Source organism: Bicyclus anynana, chromosome 2 (genome assembly GCF_947172395.1).
Source record: "Bicyclus anynana chromosome 2, ilBicAnyn1.1, whole genome shotgun sequence".
Classification (NCBI taxonomy): domain Eukaryota; kingdom Metazoa; phylum Arthropoda; class Insecta; order Lepidoptera; family Nymphalidae; genus Bicyclus; species Bicyclus anynana.
In genome coordinates, this window is record NC_069084.1 from 14076270 (window position 1) to 14095362 (window position 19093).

A 19093-nucleotide genomic window follows, 5' to 3' on the forward strand; every position below is an offset into this window, starting at 1 on the left:
GCCCTATATCATAACTAGTTTAGGGCCCGAATGAATGATAATAAAAAAAAAAAGATTCCGACGAATTGATAACCTCCTCCTTTTTTTAAGTCGGTTAAAACTCACAAAAAAATAAATGTTGGTTACAATAAATATGACAGTTTTAAGACTTCAGCATTCTTACAACACAGCACCTATTTGCCATGCCTTCTTAAATGACTTATTCTTTTTTCTCCAAAATAATATATCAATTATATTATATTACTTATAGATCAAAACCCAAAACTTTTCATGTACATAAAGGGTAGTTGACTCATATCAAATTTAATACAAACAATATTAATTTCGTATATTACACAGAATAAGGGTCCGAAATATATCGATATTAAGGTAAGGTAATTAATAAAAGTTAAGTACCTATTTATTATAAAACTTAATTTAAAAATCATGTATATTTTCAAATTTTCCAAACATCAAAACACCGTCATCGCTCCCTTTGGTAGGGATTTTTTTTTAACCAGTTGAATTTTTTTTTTTTATTCTTTACAAGTTAGCCCTTGACTTCAATCTCACCTGATGGTAAGTGATGATGCAGTCTAAGATGGAAGCGGGCTAACTTGTTAGGAGGAGGATGAAAATCCACACCCCTTTCGGTTTCTACACGGCATCGTACCGGAACGCTAAATCGCTTGACGGTACGTCTTTGTCGGTAGGGTGGTAACTAGCCACGGCCGAAGCCTTCCACCAGCCAGGTCTAGACCAATTAAGAAAACCTCAATTGGCCCAGCCGGGGATCGAACCCAGGACCTCCGTCTTGTAAATCCACCGCGCATACCACTGCGCTACGGAGGCCGTCGAAAATATAGACCATGTTGGCCTTAAATTTTCATGTAATAACGTCTCAGATAAATATGTCAACTTTTTTAAAATCGAGTAGAACGATAATGAACAATTTAAAACCATAAAAAAGTGTCAACTAGCCAATTCCGATCCTGTATCAGCTATTGAGGCTGTTGTCTGTTGTAAGTATGTTTCCACTCTTAATACAAAAGCCTGAACTCATAACGTGTTCGGGTCACATAACGATATTTATCAATGATCGAACTCGATCGGCTTTCTAATTTGCTCCTCTTACGATTGCCTTTGAAGGCGTATTTAGATCGCCGACAGTGGGCTATCGATATCTTGTAAGTTCGCTAATCTACTATACTAGGTCCTCTTGACCGGATTTCTTTCTAAGAACATTTCTTTGGGTTATTTGACTTCTCTAGCGCAGTTAAATCTCTATGTATACGTATAGCCACGATAGCCCAGTGGATATGACTTCTGCCTCCGATTCCGGAGGGTGCGGCTTCGAATCCGGTCCGGGCATTTTAAGAAATTAAATATAACATGTCTCAAACGGTGAAGGAAAAACATAGGTGAGGAAAACTGCATACCAGAGAATTTTCTTAATTCTCTGCGTGTGTGAAGTGTACCAATCCGCATTGGGATAGTATGGTGGACTATTGGCCTAACCCCTCTCATTCTGAGAGGAGACTTGAGCTCAGCGGTGAGTCGAATATGGGTTGATTATGATGATGATGATGATGATGATGATGATGATGATGATGATGATGATGATGATGATGATGATGATGATGATGATGATGATGATGATGATGATGATGATGATGATGATGATGATGATGATGATGATGATGATGATGATGATGATGATAATGATGGTGATGATGATGATGATGATGATGGTTATTCCTGCACGCAAATACCATGGGATGGATTCGGCTGACGATGACGTTTGAGGTGGATAGATTATACCCGCATTAACTTAAAGGCTATTTTTTATACCCGGAAAAATCCAGGGTTCCGGCTAGTCATTAAGTTTTACGCGGACGAAGTCGCGGGCGTCCTCTGATTGACGTTATAGTAGTCTTTGTCCTAGACATTATAGTTAACACTTGATAGTAATCGTTACACTTACGCAGTGGCATGTACAAAGTTCTTAACTAGGGTAGCCACTACACGTAATTTTTTTTACGAAAATTGAAAATTCCTCCTCCAATTACGGGTTCGCAATGTATCCTCAGTGTATGCATTGTGCATATGCATTGCAAAAAAAATAATGATAATGATGATGATACTCTTAGGAACGAACGGTTATAATATCGATAAAATCATGATTTTGGCTATCAGAATATTATGGCTTTAGACCAATAAAATATATTCTTGCAACTAATACCGACCGAAGCATGACCATAACTTACAATGCAAACAAAAAAACAAACAAACAAACAAAAATTTGCAAACGCAAGAAATTGAAAGTTACCGGCGAACGATGCTATCTTGAAATTATTTCCAATTTCACCGTTTTGCGTCTCCGTTTCGAATCCTTTTTAGGGATCTGTATCAAAATTACAAGATTATTTTTTTAACTAGTGTTTATATATTTATTTAACTAGTATTTCTCATTACTAGTACTATCTTGTAGAAGCTATTGTGACCATCAAGATTCATATATTGATTAAGAAATGCTACTGAACATCTGTCGCCCACGTACTAAACTTTATACCCACTGCTATAAGTAACAGTAATGACCATTAGGTTTATCAAAGCTTAGACCTCCTTAATCCGGCCCTCTCGCAAAATCCATTATAAGTGGATGTCTACTAACCATAATAATCTACCTCCCTGGCTTTCATTTTTGTACAAATTGGTTTTCTGTAATTCATCATAAGTGACCGTTCGCTTTTATAATAACTAGAAGAGCCGTTTCCGTGGCAATATGGGGATATAATATAACCAATAGCACCCGGGGTATCTTCCCTACTGTGAAAGATTTCTTTTAAATCGGTTCCGTAGTTTTGGAGCCTATTCAATCTAAAAAAACACAAATGCTTTCCTCCTCAGTATCTTTAAATTTGAAACTCGTAGGACAAATAATTTTAAAATGTTCCTGGGCTTACAAATAAATCAGTGATAGTTGATGATTTGTATAATAAAATAATAAAAGCGAGACGAATAAAGGATATCTTTATAATTCTTTTTCAAATAATTAGCCGTACTTGTCGCAAGTCGCCGCGGAAATGTTCTTGTAAATCATTTACGGAACCCTTTACTTTAAATGACGACACTTGCATAACCGATTTTATTTTTATTTGGACCGATGGCCGTCGTTGGGCGAACCATAAATTATAGTTCGGTAGCTCTTTTAAAAGGGGTTTTCTTATTTTTTATTTTGTTTAGCCCTTTGAAGAATTTATGTTCCGTCTTACTTAGTAGCGGTCAGCCGACTTGTCTGGTCCACGAAATGTTTCTTCGCCGATATTTTGCGAGGGTACTCCTATATTTACGTTTATTGGTTTAGCTTGATAATTCTTCTTTCGTATACCAAATTGCAAGTTATCCAAATTTTGTATATGCAATCAAATTAATTAATCCTTAATTGGTAATAATTACTCCTACGACTGTTTTGACAAAAGATCTTCAAACTGAAAAACGTTATAAGTAGTAGGTATATTCTTGGCTGGTGGGAGGCTTCGGTCGTGGCTAGTTACCACCCTACCGATGAAGACGTACCGCCAAGCGATTTAGCGTTCCGGTACGATATCGTGTAGAAACCGAAAGGAGTGTGGATTTTCATCTTCCTCCTAACAAGTTAGCCCGCTTCCATCTTATACTGCATCATCACTTACCATCAGGTGAGATTGTAGTCAAGGGCTAACTTGTAAAGAATAAAAAAAATGTCTTTAATCTTATTTATAAAAAGATACGAGATATGATGATTTTATTTTCATACTGTCTGACTCGAGAGGATTTGTTCTAGAACAAACTATTTAATATCACCCGAAGAAGCGAGTCCAGTATAACATTACACAACCAAGTTTTTTTTTTTAATCCTTTCGTAATTTTCTAAAAGCAAACAAAAAACTCAACTATAAAAACTAAGGGTCATAATATTTTTCCGTACCTACGTAGTACCTGCCCATTTTGGACAGTAGGTGCAAAAAGAGTTATTTACGAATTTCCGTTGAAATAATCATGTTAAAATGTTTTTCAGATAGCATGGGTACGGTGACAGTCGCCTGAATGACGTTCATCATACGTACTATTATCGTAAATCGTGGCAAACTTTCGAGAGTGAAACGAACTGTCACCCGCACCATCCTATATGAAACGAACTAGATGATCGTAAAACATAAATATTACTGCAATTTGATGTAAAATGACGTAGTCAAGATCATTTCGTTGAAATAACTATGTTAGATGATCACAATTACGAAAGTACGATGAAGAGTAATGCTAAGGATGAAAATAGGAATGCTGCTTGGCATGGGAATGAGCACAGTAGTAGTGCTTCCCCGGATTCCACTCCAAAACTCCACAAAGACCGCTAAGAACTACTGTGATACTTGTAACTTTATGATTGTACCTACATTTCTTAACAGTTGTAGTCAAGTGTTAGACATTCAAGTCCGATGCTATAATGTTAGACAAAAAACAGATCAGCAAGCCTTATGGCAGACAAAACGGATTCCGAATACTGGCAATTGGCATAGTTTTCAGTTTTTTTAATCTCATTTTAGGATCCGAAGGCATCCTAACGGTATTCACCGGGAGACATAACTTTGCGACGGACCGCGGACAGATTTTTTTTTTATTTTTCTGGTTGACCTCACTTCGCGTTCGAATTTTAACTTTTTAATCGACATTTTAAATGTGGCTGGTCGTTGTTAATTTTATTTATTTATTGAGTTTGAGAGATTTTTTATTTGCTTTTAGATTTTCATATAGCAATAAATAGAAGATTATAGTTACTTACTATATTATTTTAATTTTTGCTAATTTATTAAATTCTTTAATATCACTTTCATTAGAATTTAACCAATTTTACTTTTCTTTTTTATTTAATATTTTTTTTAATAAGCATAAGCATAAGATTATCTTGTTAATTAGGTATGTTAAACAGAATTTTAAGTAACCTTTATCGTCAGAAGCGGAATTAACACAAAAAGTATTACTGGTAACTCTAATTGCGTTCAACGCCGACCAAAATTAAAAAGAAAAATCGCACAGCAAGAATCCCGCCTATTTTTAAAAATGGAACCCGACGATGATTCGCCTAATTAATAAACCAATCACGTACAGTCGAGACGCGGCGTCGAGGCGCGGCGGACGTGCGGGCGCGGGGGATGAACGCTCGGAAATTCGAATACTATATTTTTTCTGCACTCCAAGCATCATGATGATACTTGTAATTGGCTTAACGGTCACCAGCAAATTTAGTATCACATTAATTAATTGACCAACATCCCTTTACAATTTTGAAAGATTTGTACTTATTCATAAAATTATAATTCATGTATTTAAGGAACATTATGAAAGTGTTCCTAGTGCGCACAACTAGTAATAAGTATCTAACTTCATCGGAAATATTAAAATAACAATCAAAGTTAAAAGTGTATACTACCTACACCATGAAGGAATACGTAAACAATATTAATAGCATTCTATTAATTGAGTTCACGTGAATGATTCTCACAAAGCATCACAAAAAAGCACCTTTCAGACTTGACACCGAAAAATTATATGAAAAAATCACTGTTCTGGGGTTTAGAAAAAAAAAACATCATTTATCAAATAAATGCATTCCCGGTTATGTCCTTGCTCAGCGTGACTGCAAAAAGCAGTTGAATAATAAATGGTTGGCAGTACCCAGCCCGAGGAAGCCCGAAGCGACGCGAGAGACGGCGGAGATTAGCGAACGCGCGCTTTTTACTTGCATCAATCGATGCGCTCGCGCATTCGCACGATGAATTATTCAAAAATTGACATGAAATGGCGTATGGTTCTTTTTTTTAAATGAAAGGTGCCCGATTGAGGACTGTAACCGCCTGACGAATTCATTGGTCAACGGCTTTTTGCGTTCAGTAATTGCTTCGTATTTATTTACTTGAAATTGCAAAATTAATTAAAACCACCGCGTTTCTGAATGAAAAGTGTTGACCTTTGCCGATGTTTATGAGACTGAACTCATTTTGTACACCATGGACGTCAGTTGGCTATAAAATAAATTTATTGACAAACCGCAAATAAAGTCCCGACTTGAACGATTCAGCACTGAAATTATTTTTATTGGCATTGGACGTAAATGGAGATAAACAGGATTTACGCCATAGATTCTAGAACATGTACCTATCTACCTACCGATTTTACTTAATGATCATTAGCTTTTAAAATTACTTAGAAACAGTGTTTATTTTTTATATATATAGTTCTAGAAAAGTTGATGATTTCTTACCTGTTTTATTTTGTACCAAAGAAGATTAGGTATACCTAGTTACTAATCTACAAAGCAAATGGAAAATTTATATAATGAACGATGGCGTCGTATAATTAACCTTATGATTGGTCGTGCATGGACGGTATTTTGAAACTGACGAACACAAGTGTATCCTTAATCCTTTCCAACTTAGAGTCAGTTTGGTAAGGCTACCTATAGCAAAAAGTATGATTAGCTTTTTATCTGGTTGTTTATTTGATGGAGGCTCCTAAATAACCTAATCTAACTACCAAGTTATTTGGTTATTACTTTCTGACACGCAATGTAAATATCTGTCAATATTCATCCAGCCTCTGTAACTATCTTCAATTACCTTAAACGTTTTCTTGAAGTCAAGAGTAAGTAGATGCTATATAAAACAGATTTTATTTCTTAATAATTACTCACTGAGTTAATAACTTATTTATTTTAAGTATTCACGTAACTTGCTTGAAATTGTTTACACTTGTTTATAACAATGTTTAAACAATACAAATTGAAAATTTATAATTTTCTTTACGAATATGTATGTAACTGTTATATAATGTAGATATCTAGAAACGACCAAAATCTTCATACTATCTAAATATGAGATTTTTTATGGTTTAATTATAATTACTTATAAGAACAAAAACTATAATTTGAGACACCGGATACAAACCAGTTTTAACGCCAATAAAGTACTTCAAGTTCAAGTACTTCGAATAATGACGAAAAACAATTAATTACGTTTATATTAAATTTGTAAAGTTTCGTGCGGAAACAATAAAAATAAATTAGTATATCTGTAACGAGCTTTTTCAAACACAAAATTTTCTTGTTATTACTGTAAGAAGAACTTAATTTATTATAATTCTTAACAAATTGCCTGCATCATAACAAGAAGTCTATGCTAACAGATTAGGGTTGTGATTATGATTCGATCGTAGGTTTTTCCAATTAAAAAAGGTATAGTTTTAACCAAGTAAATTTAATATTTAATTATTTATCGATAAAAGCCTTAAAATCAATGTTTATTGATGTGTACCGCAAACACATTCATGAATTTTTAAGAGGAGTCATAATAATATCTCATTTTGACAGATTAAAAATATTGAATTCTAGAGTTTCACCGGCACAAAAAGCCAGTAATTAAATCGGGTAATGCTGTTAATGATGCATCGAAAGCTGACCGCGATTTCCAAGTATAAGTAATCATCCGAATTCTGCTTTCGATTGGCCAAAGCTTCTTGCGTGCGCTTTTTCGTAAATGTCTTCATTCGATGGTACCATACCGTTGTATTCTCTGTTATGGGTATGGTGCCTTTACATGGACTTTACGAAAAAACGAGGCATTTGATATATTAAAAATATGATATGTGAAAGCAGTTATACTTTTTTACATTCAACATCATTGTTAATGTTTTATTATGCAGCTTATTAATGAGGACCTTATTACGAGTGACGCAAGGCTCGTTATTGACAACGTTTACATATATTTCATTTTTAATAGTCCATTCTTTAGTGTCCGGGCATAATTTTATGCATCGTTACTAGATTTATGATCGTACAATTCTAAGTGATATTGTACAACATATGTTTATACTCGTACTACTAGAAAAAAATACGTGTGGCACTCGGGAACTGTCACGGTAAAGCTATTACAAAGCATTTTTTATCAACTTATGCAATTTTAATTATTTATTTATTTTATTTATCCAGTATTATTTTTCTAAATATAAAAGAATAAATAAATAAAAATCGTCTTTACGTTGAGCTGGAATCTACTCTGGTTTAATAACCCTTACTCCTTAGTTTCACACCACTTGTCCAGTTGAGTCGATATGATAACGTCAAAATGTGTAGCACGGCTTGGGTGTTAGGTTTATTTACGTTACGAAATTTCTTGATTCGGATGCCGCGCTCAAGGCCCGCGATAAAAGCTATGCAATATCTTAAAATCATGGAAAAATATTCTTGTTTTACTTACTTGTATGATGAAAAAGACATATTCCCGTCCATGGGCTGGTCATCCACAGCGCCACCTGTCGTCAGCATGAGTGTATTCATCCGTTAACTAATCACAATCTATCGACGGTGTACCATCACTAGTCCAACTATCGAATGCGTCAAAATGACGCGGTGTCGCATTTACGTTACATCACTAGTGTTCGTCTTGTCCTTGTCTCATACCTGAAACAAGTAAAAGACAGCGCTAGATAAATTCCTTTTTTTGGTAAATATTTTATGTTTATTTAAATAATATTACACTATACTCATCTATATAATATTTAAATTAATATATAATAGTATTAGATAAAAATTAAAATCATAGCCAAAATGGTTGAATGTAGGTAGGAAGTAATTAACAACCAATAAAAGCCTTTATGGGAATCTCTATGCGTGACCTAAATCTTTTTTAAGGAAAACTAGATTCACTATATAAAACACTATTTATGGGAAAATTCTCCCTAAGACTGTTTTCCTTCATCTCACAAGGTTTCCAATTTTCCAATACTGTAATCAATTGAAATTTTATAAATCCTGTGATTACAATATTGTGCACAATTTTATATTATAATACATAATTGAGTAAAGTTTTAAAAATTATGTAGTATTTATACGTATTTTTTTAATTTTTCAAATGGTTTCTAGTTGAAGGAACATTTTTAAGATAAAGGCTTGGTTGTAATGGTATCTAAGTGACGATGTAGTGGGCTTGCCCAGAAAATGTCTATTGTTTCTTGAATTTCGTCATTAACAACCCATATTTGGTTCACTGTTGAGCATACTGAGCACGAGTCTCCTCTCAGAATGAGAGGGTTTAGGCTAATAGTCCACCACGCTAGCCCAATGCGAATTGGCAGACTTCTTAAACTTACGTAGAAAATTGAGAAAATTTAGGTATGCAGGTTTCCTCACGATATTTTTCCTTCACCGTTTGAGACACGTGATTTAATTTTCTTAAAATGCACATAACTGAAAAGTTAGACCCGCACCGGATTCTAACCTACGCTCTTCGAATCGAATGCATAAGTCATATGGCACTGGGCTATCACGGCTCTTGACTTTAAGATACCCATATTGAACAGAAACTAAACCCTTGTATGATCAAGGAACCGCTTAGTAAAAGTCCAAAGGATATCGGCTAATGTTCAGCCTAAGCTATTCTGTAACAATATTCTTTTAACTCTCAAGTGCGAGTTTCAAATTCACCTATTTCCTTCTCTGTTTAACACGATACTATAGAATGAGAAAGATAGCGGTAAATTCGAAATTCGAACTTGCGAGTTATACAAAGCATTGTTAGAGAATAACCGTGCTGTGCTGGCTAAATTCCTCATTGCCTTGATTGGCAGGATTTATACTTGACTAGCTAACGCCGCGCGGTTTTACCCGCGTGGTTTCCGTTTCCGTAGGAATACGGGGATAATATATAGTTACCTATCCTATAGACTTCTTCGATAAATGGGCTATCTAACACTGAAAGAATTTTTAAAATCGGCCCAGTAGTTCCTGAGATTAGCGCGTTCAACCAAACAAACCAACTAACTCTTCAGCTTTACAATATTAGTATAGATTAAACTTATTCCCAAACTAATGGGTACTTTTAAGTCCGGTAGAAAACAGAAGCCTCTTTTTAATGTAAGAGAATAAACTTACATTACATTGCATTGGTGCCTTAAAAAGTATATGTGTGAATAAGTGCCAACACCAAATGATCAATATGTTGGTTAAAGCACAGTAAACATAATCCCTAAAATACTGACGCGTGTTAAGGCAAAATACAGCTTCTTCATAGTTATCTAACACATCTGGTATTGAACCGGCATCAGATCCAAGAGATAGCAAGGCCTGTTTGTTCGGCGGGAACCGGCTGAGCGGCCATATTGAATCTGATTGACAGCTGTCAATGTTGGCGGCACTGCGACGCTTTGCCGCGCCTCGCCCGCGTTACAAGGGCCACCACTAATTTAATTAAAAAAAAAATAATGTTCCTCATTCTTTATATGAATAATATTTAATTGTGTTTACTTTTGAATTGAGTTATTTAAAAATAGAAATTTAAATTTATATTTGCAACAGTATAATATTATTATAATATAGGTAATATGGTTCAAGGAAGTAAGTAATATAAAGAATATTAATTTCGTGTAGTACATGGAATAAGGATCCGAAATATATCGATATCAATTACTTATATTACTAAAAATTAAGGATTTCTTATGAAACTCAATTTAAAAATAATTTTTATTTTTAAATTTTCAAACGTCAGAATTAAGAAAATTCTCTGGATTGCAGGTTTCCTCACGATGTTTTTCCTTCACCGTTTGAGACACGTGATATTTAATTTCTTAAAATGCACACAACTGAAAAGTTGGAGGTGCTTGCCCCGGACCGAATTCGAGCCCGCACCCTCGGAATCGGAGGCAGAGGTCACATCCTCTGGGCTATCATGGCTCGTGTACCAGAAAGTATAATTAAATCAAATTTAAATGAATCAGTTAACTAAATAAAATTAATAAGTAGTTTTAAATACATTATTAGGTATACATATACTAGAATAGCGGACGCCCGCGACTTCCTCCGAATTTAGTTTTTTACAAATCCCTCAGGAACCATGGATTTTTCCGGGATAAAAAGTAGCCTATGTGTTAATCCAGGCTATAATATATCTCAATATCAAATCTCAGCTAATTCGGTTCAGTAGTCGAGGCGTGAAAGAGTAACAAACATTCATATCATTAAAATCATCAGTTTTAGCAAATCTCGGGAAACCATGGATATTTTCGGGATAAAAAATAGCCTATGTGTTAATCCAGAGTAAAATCTATTTCCATTCCAAATTTCAGTAGGTAGTAGCGGCGTTAAAGAGTAACAAACATCCAAACATCCATACAAACTTTCGCATTTATAATATTAGTACTCGTAGGATAATTCATACCATGACGTTACACGTGTCTTTAAATTCAGAAGTTTTTCATTCTACTTAGCTACTCATTCTACTTACCTACTTGCAATATGTAGATTTAATATGTACTTAATATTATTTAAGTAGCTATATACAATACCTAGTTAAATAATATTATGTATAAAACTAAGCATTATATGAAATCATTATTTATAAATCAAACCTTATTCTTAAAGTGGTAGAGTTTCCTTTGGGATGTACTCGTATATTACTTTTTATTTTTACCTATTAAGTTTGTATAGGTAGGTAGCTATGCATAATCATCAAAAGCGAATTATATAAGACAGCAACAGGTTGTACATTAATGTAATGTAGGTAAAATTTAATTTTTAAGTGTTACCTAGTAAGTTTAGTGTATTCTGTGGTACTGTTTTAATTTATTAATTTAAGTACCTAATAATATTTAAAATACATACTAATTATGTATTTTATTAAAATTGTTAAAAATAAATATTAAAAATTGGACATATAATAACCAGAAGCGCGGTGGGGTCAATTTAGTCCATTTTAGTTTTGTAATATCTCTTTTACAGTATTTTTTTTTATTAATAGAAAGCTACGTTTTTTGCGAGTGTCATAGGCTATATTTTATCCCCATATTCCCACGGGAACGGGAACTGCGCTGGTGAAACCGCGGAGTATCTGCTAGTTGTCAGATAAACTCTTTTTTGCGTTCCCCATCACCCTATTGCTTCGCTGCGAATGTTCATTATGGCGCATGAATACCTACAAGCACGCAATCAAAAAAAATTGACCAACATTATAAATAAAGCAATCAAAAAATTTTCGACTAATTAAAAAAATAGATAATGTTATAAAAAATAGATATGTTCCGTCATTCATGACTGGTTCAAATCAGACTAAATTTGGTACTTCCGCGCTTTTAGTGTTAAAAGTTCTTTTAAGAAGCATTAAAAGTAGCAGGGCTATTCTGTAACGACATTTTGTATAACTCACAAATGCAAGTTCCGAGTTCATCTCTATCTCTCTCTTTAACACGATATTATAGCAAGAGAAAGAAGTGAATTCGAAATTCGAACGTACGAGTTATACAAAACATGGTTATAGAATAGCCCTCTTAATTAGCGTAGAAGAATGAAATTTGCAGTATAAAGCCCACGTCTGGGTGACGTTTAACTTAGATACAGCACGGTCGTTGAGTGTACCTACGTATGGATCTTTTGGTTCCTCTATATTTGGGATAGGTTGTCTTATCCGGGTGGTCAATCCAGTTGTGTGAGGCCCGGTTTTGTAGAGACCTCACAATGAAGCTGCGATTAAGGATCTTCTTCTTTGCGTCAAAATGATTCTTGGCAGGGGCAGTCGATCCGGTGGGCGAGCGTGCCATCAAGCATTGTCACAGCGTGGTGGGTATATATCCTCTCCATAGCCCTCTCCTATAAGGAGGAAGGCCTGCCCTAATTGGCTGATACTGATGATACCTACTCACAACTTATTCCTTCTAAATTTAAACTACTAATGATTGATCTTTCACTCTCTATGTTCCAAAACATCGATACAATCTCGACTATCGACAATCTCTGTCACGGCACTAGACAGCTTCCATCGATAATAATCTACTGGTCACCGAACACCGGTAGCTCTGAATGCCAATTAACTATTATTTTTTTCTACCTTTTTTTAAAACCTAACAGTGTCTCTGTTTATGGTATATAAAGGTGACTACAAACTACTATTTTAATTATTCGTAGTGTTTTAATGAGAGCCGTGATAGTCTAACCGCAATTTAGGCAACCTATGTGCAATGGGATAATTCTCTCTGATCTGACGGCCTCCGTGGCGCAGTGATGACGGAGGTCCTGGTCCTATCCCCAAGTGGGCCAATCGAGATTACTTAATTGGTCCAGGTCTGGCGGGAGGCTTCAGCCGTGGCTAGTTACCACCCTACCAACAAAGACGTACCGCCAACCGATTTAGCGTTTCGGTACGATGTCGTGTAGAAACCGAAAAGGAGTGTGGGTTTTATCCTACTCCTAACAAGTTAGCCCGCTTCCATCTTAGATTGCATTACCATCAGGTGAGATTGTAGTCAAGGGCCAACTTGTAAAGAATAAAAAAACAAATCTATCTTTTATTTCTTACTAGCGGATGCCCGCGACTTCGTCTGCATGGAATTCAGTTTTTTACAAATCCCGCGGGAACCATGGATTTTTCCGGGATGAAAAGTAGCCTATGTGTTAATCCAGAGTAAAATCTATTTCCATTCCAAATTTCAGCCAAATCACTTCAGAAGCCGCAGCATAGAAAAGGATCAAATATACACACTTACACACAAACTTTTGCCTTTATAATATTAGTGTGATTCCAAATAAATAATAGATAAGGATATATATTTCTTATGCAAGATATCTAACTAATATATGACATTAGTTTTCAAATGACATAGCTGCCTTACGTCCGCTCAACTAAAAACAAGTGATGTTTTGATTAATGCCGGCAAGTAACAAAAACATTGGCCGTGGGATGGGCGTTGAAACTTACACAACTCCACAACATGGGATCACTTATATATTTTTTTATGATAGACTAGCGGACGCCCGCAACTTCGACCGCCCTTAGAACTCTTTAATCCAGCCCTTTTAGTAGTATCGCTGTAAAAATGGAGTAACTTCTCCCGTTTTTCCAACATTTCCCTTCACTGCTCTGCTCCTATTGATCGTAGCGTGATGAAAAGTATACTATAAGCTGTATAAGGAGTATGAAGAATAATTGTACCAAGTTTCCTTGAAATCCGTCGAGTAGACAGACAAAAATTTTACTGATTGCATTTTTGGCATCAGTATCGATCACTAATCACCCCCTGATAGTTATTTTGGAAATATATTTCATGTACAGAATAGAGCTCGCTACAGATTTATTATTTAAGTATAGACTAGCTCTACCCCGCGGTTATATTCGCGTAGAAATATTGTGTAACCTTATGCACGGTGGAATTACAAGACAGAGGTTCTGGGTTCGATCTTCGGCTGGCCCGATTGAGGTTTTCTTAATAGGTTCACATCATCATCACATCAGGTTGACATAATATTGTTAAAATCCCATAGACACTATTCAATGTATATTTTTTACCAACCAACCACCAAGTTTAAAAAAGGGGTTTTATATTTAAACTATAGAAAATATATTAGATATATATGTAGTGGTGGCGAAGGTTGGAATTTTGACGAAGATAAATCTCAAAGAAATTGAAATTCGTACCGCGTGATACTCCAAACTCTTTCAAACTCCCTTATCTCATACATCCATACATTAATTATAAATTAATTACAACAATGTTTATGTAGGTATGTATGGATATTTACAAGGTAACCCGGCGGGAATCGGCTTGTATATATTCTTCGCCGCTGTATTTATGTAGTAATTCAATATATCTACAAAACGTTTACCTATTCTTCTATCCTCCTTTTAAATTTTTTGACATTTTTTGTCTTGATTTTTTGTTGAATATAGTTTATCAGGATTCTTGTATTGATTTGAAGGATGTAGCCCTTTTCAGTGAATGACAAATAACGACATACAGGAATATGACATTAATTAATACTTAATTAATTTAAAGTTGTACTATACCTACACGTTCATTTTAATTTTAAAGATAAAAATTTAAATATAAAAGCAAAAAATTGTTTACGTTAGGTAGACTAACGGCCAATTGAAGGAAGGTAGGTACTAGGTACCTACCTACTGTAAGCATACAGACTTTTTGCCAACTGGTTTTTTATTAGAATTATATATTAATAATTATGGAATTTAATAATAGTCTTTGCCCTCGGTTGAGCTGTCGTAATTTTTTGTTTTTACAAAAGAATATTAACCGCTAACAAATACGTAAGCCCAGTATTCGTGCGAAAAAGGGAATGAATATTAATATCCTTAAGTTACTTACTAATAATGTAGCTTTCCATTGGTGAAAGAGTTTTTGAAATCGGCTTAGCCATAATCGGCTTAAAACGTAACAAACATTCACTCATTCGCATTTGCAGCTACTGTCTAAAGTACCTAATATTATAAACATATAAGATTTAATATTTATTAGTATTTATTATTTTGTTTGTTAGTTACGAATAGTCTCCGAAAAATCTTTCACAATAGGACAGTTACATTAACAGTTACGGTATGTGAAAAAAGCAGGCGTTACTTTGAGGAAGTTCATTATAATCAGTTACTAACTATTCAATTATTTTTCTACCGCAAAAATCGAATAATTCCTATAAGCATAAAGTTCAAATTCGAATATGATGTGTTATAGACAAAGTCACTCAGCGGGCGATGGAGCAGCGAGCTATGCTTGGAGTTTCTCTGCGTGATCGAATCAGAAATGAGGAGATCCGCAGAAGAACCAAAGTCACTGACATAGCTCGGTGATTCGCGAATCTGAAGTGGCAATGTGCAGGCCACATAGTTCAAAGAGCCGATAGACGTTGGGGTCCCAAGGTGCTGGAATGGCGACCCCGCACCGGAAAGCGCAGTTTTGGTCGACCCCCCAATACCGAGGACATCAAGCAGGTTACAGAGAGCCGCTGGATGCTGGCGGCTCAAAACCGCTGTGCTTGGAAGTCCATGCAAGAGGCCTATGTCCAGCAGTGAACGTCCATGGGCTGATAGTAATGATGTTGATGATAATGATGATATGTCGCGTGGAATCGCACCTCAGATCTGACAGAAAATCCTCTTCGCACGTTATACCCCGAAACGAGCTTCCTTAGTATATGACTCTACAACGTTTCAATGCAAAACTTTGAACAATCGTTTTGAATTGTAGAGTATCGTCATCACCTGAATTAGATTATCAACTATATGGCATATGCCAGGATTGGTTAGGTAGACAACAAAAGCTATTGAATTTTAGTTCGCCCCTATATCATAGAAATCTGTACTATAACTCTATGATAAGTAAAGGGGCAACTTTTAATTTAGTCTCATACTGGAAGCTCTTTAGAAATAGCTACCATTCACCACCTTAATCGTTTTCAGACTATATTTTATGTTCGATAAATTTCGTCGTTGTTATTTTTTCCGACAGAATTGCAATATTTTTTTTTGTAACATTGTCATTATCAACTAATTTTAAGGGTCCACTGTCCACTACAGGCCAGATCTCCCTATTTTTAGGAAAGGGCATGTCTTAGACACACGTCTCCAATCCGGGTTGGCGGTCTTGGGGAGAGGATTTATGGATTTATTGAAAAGAAAAACAATAACAAAGAAAATAGAAGAAGACATACTAAAGAAGTACCTATGTGGAAAGGCTGTCTTATTTCAGCAATATCTGCCAGACAACCTTTGAGGATTATTATTCCATATCGATCATTATCGAATATTAGATAATGGTAGTAATTAAAGGAACGACAGTTTAAATTGTTCTTGGAGTGTCTTAGAAGAAATGAAAAATCAATTTTTAAAAATAATTGCACTTACTTCCTTAATTCAAATTCAAAAATATTTTTGAAAATTCCGCTGTCCAAAGAATTTCTTTCAGTACCAAATTATTCGTTTAGTTTCAGGTTTTTAAGTAGGTACAATACGTACAGTACCAATTGTACTAAATGGAAAAATGTTAAGGTAAGTACCTACTTAGGTACATACTATACAAATTGTACAAAATGGAAAATTCTTTCTCCAATACAAGTTCGTCATAAACCTTCAGGGTAGGCAAACCATTTTACATTCTAAAATGCACACCTCTGCTTATTCATACTTGTATGTAGTTAGATATAATTTATAATATTAATATATAGTAAAACCAATCCAATAGGTATACCTACCTACTCATTTTATTTCACCGATCCAAGTTTATTCAACCATGTATTTTGCTATAAATATTCAAATACAGGTCAGAGGGTCGAATACGTTTGGTTAATAAAATGTTTCAACGAAATTAACCGTGATACACGTATTACTGCTTACCTGTAACTGTATCCTCTTTACTTTTAAAACATTCCTGTTTTAGTTACAGACTTAAGTACCTACCTATACTAAAGCTATAATTCATATGCAGTTTACCAAAAAACAAATTAGAAATGACCGTAGAAAACGCAATTAGGTACTCCAGCATTGTTTTTTTTTATAATATTATTAACAATATCTAATTGTTCTAGGCTTTAATCAAATTTATTTTCATTAATTTATGAACAAGTTAATTTTAACTATTATTAGGTGTGAAATGACTAGCGATTTATACCCTCATTTCTAATAATTAGTTTGTTGTTAAACAGTACACATCGAGTATTTCATATGTATAGTAGGTAAAGGTAGTTTCTCTACTTGTGAAATGACAGACGAACTTTTGACAGTTGAGAGTTGACAGACGGCCGTTTGATGTGCAAAACTGAAGGAACGTTCTTTACTCAATTTTAACGCATTAATTTCACGCATTCACGAGATAAGGTCTGGACAAATGCAGACAGAGAGACAACAATATTATGATCCTATTATAATAATTACTAGCGGACGCCCGCGACTTCGTCCGCGTAAATTTCGATGTCAACTTTACTACTACCCCTACCCTACCACTACCCCAACCCTACCCTACCCAACCCCTACCGCCACACTACCCCTACCCTACCCCTACCCTACCCCTACCTTACCTACATCCTACCCCCATCCAACCCCTACCCTCCCCGTACCCTATCCCTTTCCTACCCCTATCCCACCCGTACCCCTATCACACGCCTATCCTACCCTACCCTACCACTTCCATATCCTACCCGTACCTCTACCCTACCACTTCCCTATCCTACCCGTACCTCTACCCTACCACTACCCTACCTCTACCCCTACCCTTCCATTACCCTAAACCCGACCCTAAACCTACCCTACCCCTACACTACCCCTACGCTTCCCTACCCGTACCCTACCCTACCCTGTAACTTCTCTATCTTACTCCTACCCTTAGCAAAATCGGTCCAGTCCTTCGAGAGTGGTGGTATGACCAAGAGAAATAGAGACTTCTATGCTAATAATATAAAGAGGTAAAGTTCGTGTGGTTGTAGGAGGTAATCTCTGGATCTACTGGACCGATTTGGAAAATTGTATTACCAATAGAAAGCTACGTTATTTGCGAGTGTCATAGGCTATGTTTGATCCCCATATTCACACGGGAACGGGAACTACGTAAATGAAAGCGCCAGGCGTTATATAGCGGAATTTCTGCGTCTTTTAGAAATTTTGTATTCTCTCCGAAACTATTTAAGTAATTAACATACTGTGAAGGGCAAATGTTAGCTCCATAATATCCTTGTGATTATTAAATAATTTATTTTAATAAGGATTAAAGTTTAGTTGTATAAATAATGACGTAAACCTAAGTATATAAAATTAATAATTTTTAAAACACAAATGGTAGTATATCTGCTAATATATAGAAGATAGATATATGATGTCGCGGACTTTTTTGTAGAACTTTTAAAGATACATAAAGTCTCTATACATTAATTTCAATTTTACACAATAGTTAAGGCAGCGCATGCGAATAAGTCTGTTTGAGAGGATTTTCAGTCCGACCTGTATGACAAAAACTGTGATAACTCGGCTAATATATATGATACCAATATAAAATATAGCCTATAGCACTCCCCGATAATGTAGCATTCTACTGGTGAAAGAATTTTTAAAATCGGACCAGTAGTTCCGAAGATTACCCCATTTCAAAAATGTGACAAACTTACAAACTTACAAACTTTACCTCTTTATAATATTAGTATAGAAGTATAGATAAGAATTCCGTTTTTTTTAAAGGCAAGGAACCCTCGAAAGAATAAGAACACCATAAAAATCTAAGTGTTTTTAATGAATTGTGCTATTTCGAATCCCGACATAAAAAG

General features: G+C 35.2%; 2 protein-coding genes across 2 annotated transcripts in view; one reads left to right on the forward strand and one right to left on the reverse strand.

Annotated features, from left to right (window-relative positions):
• Positions 1–19093, reverse strand: part of LOC112053975 (putative transcription factor SOX-15) — a 143135-nt gene that overhangs the window by 122054 nt on the left and 1988 nt on the right. Inside the window, exon 2 of the mRNA XM_024093610.2 lies at positions 8271–8473. Within this exon, the coding sequence (XP_023949378.2) occupies positions 8271–8350 (80 nt within the window). The 5' untranslated portion in view covers positions 8351–8473. The remainder of the gene's footprint in view (positions 1–8270; positions 8474–19093) is intronic.
• The window catches only part of LOC112051542 (transmembrane protein 14C), a 149558-nt gene that overhangs the window by 104518 nt on the left and 25947 nt on the right, over positions 1–19093 (forward strand). The window lies entirely within an intron of this gene.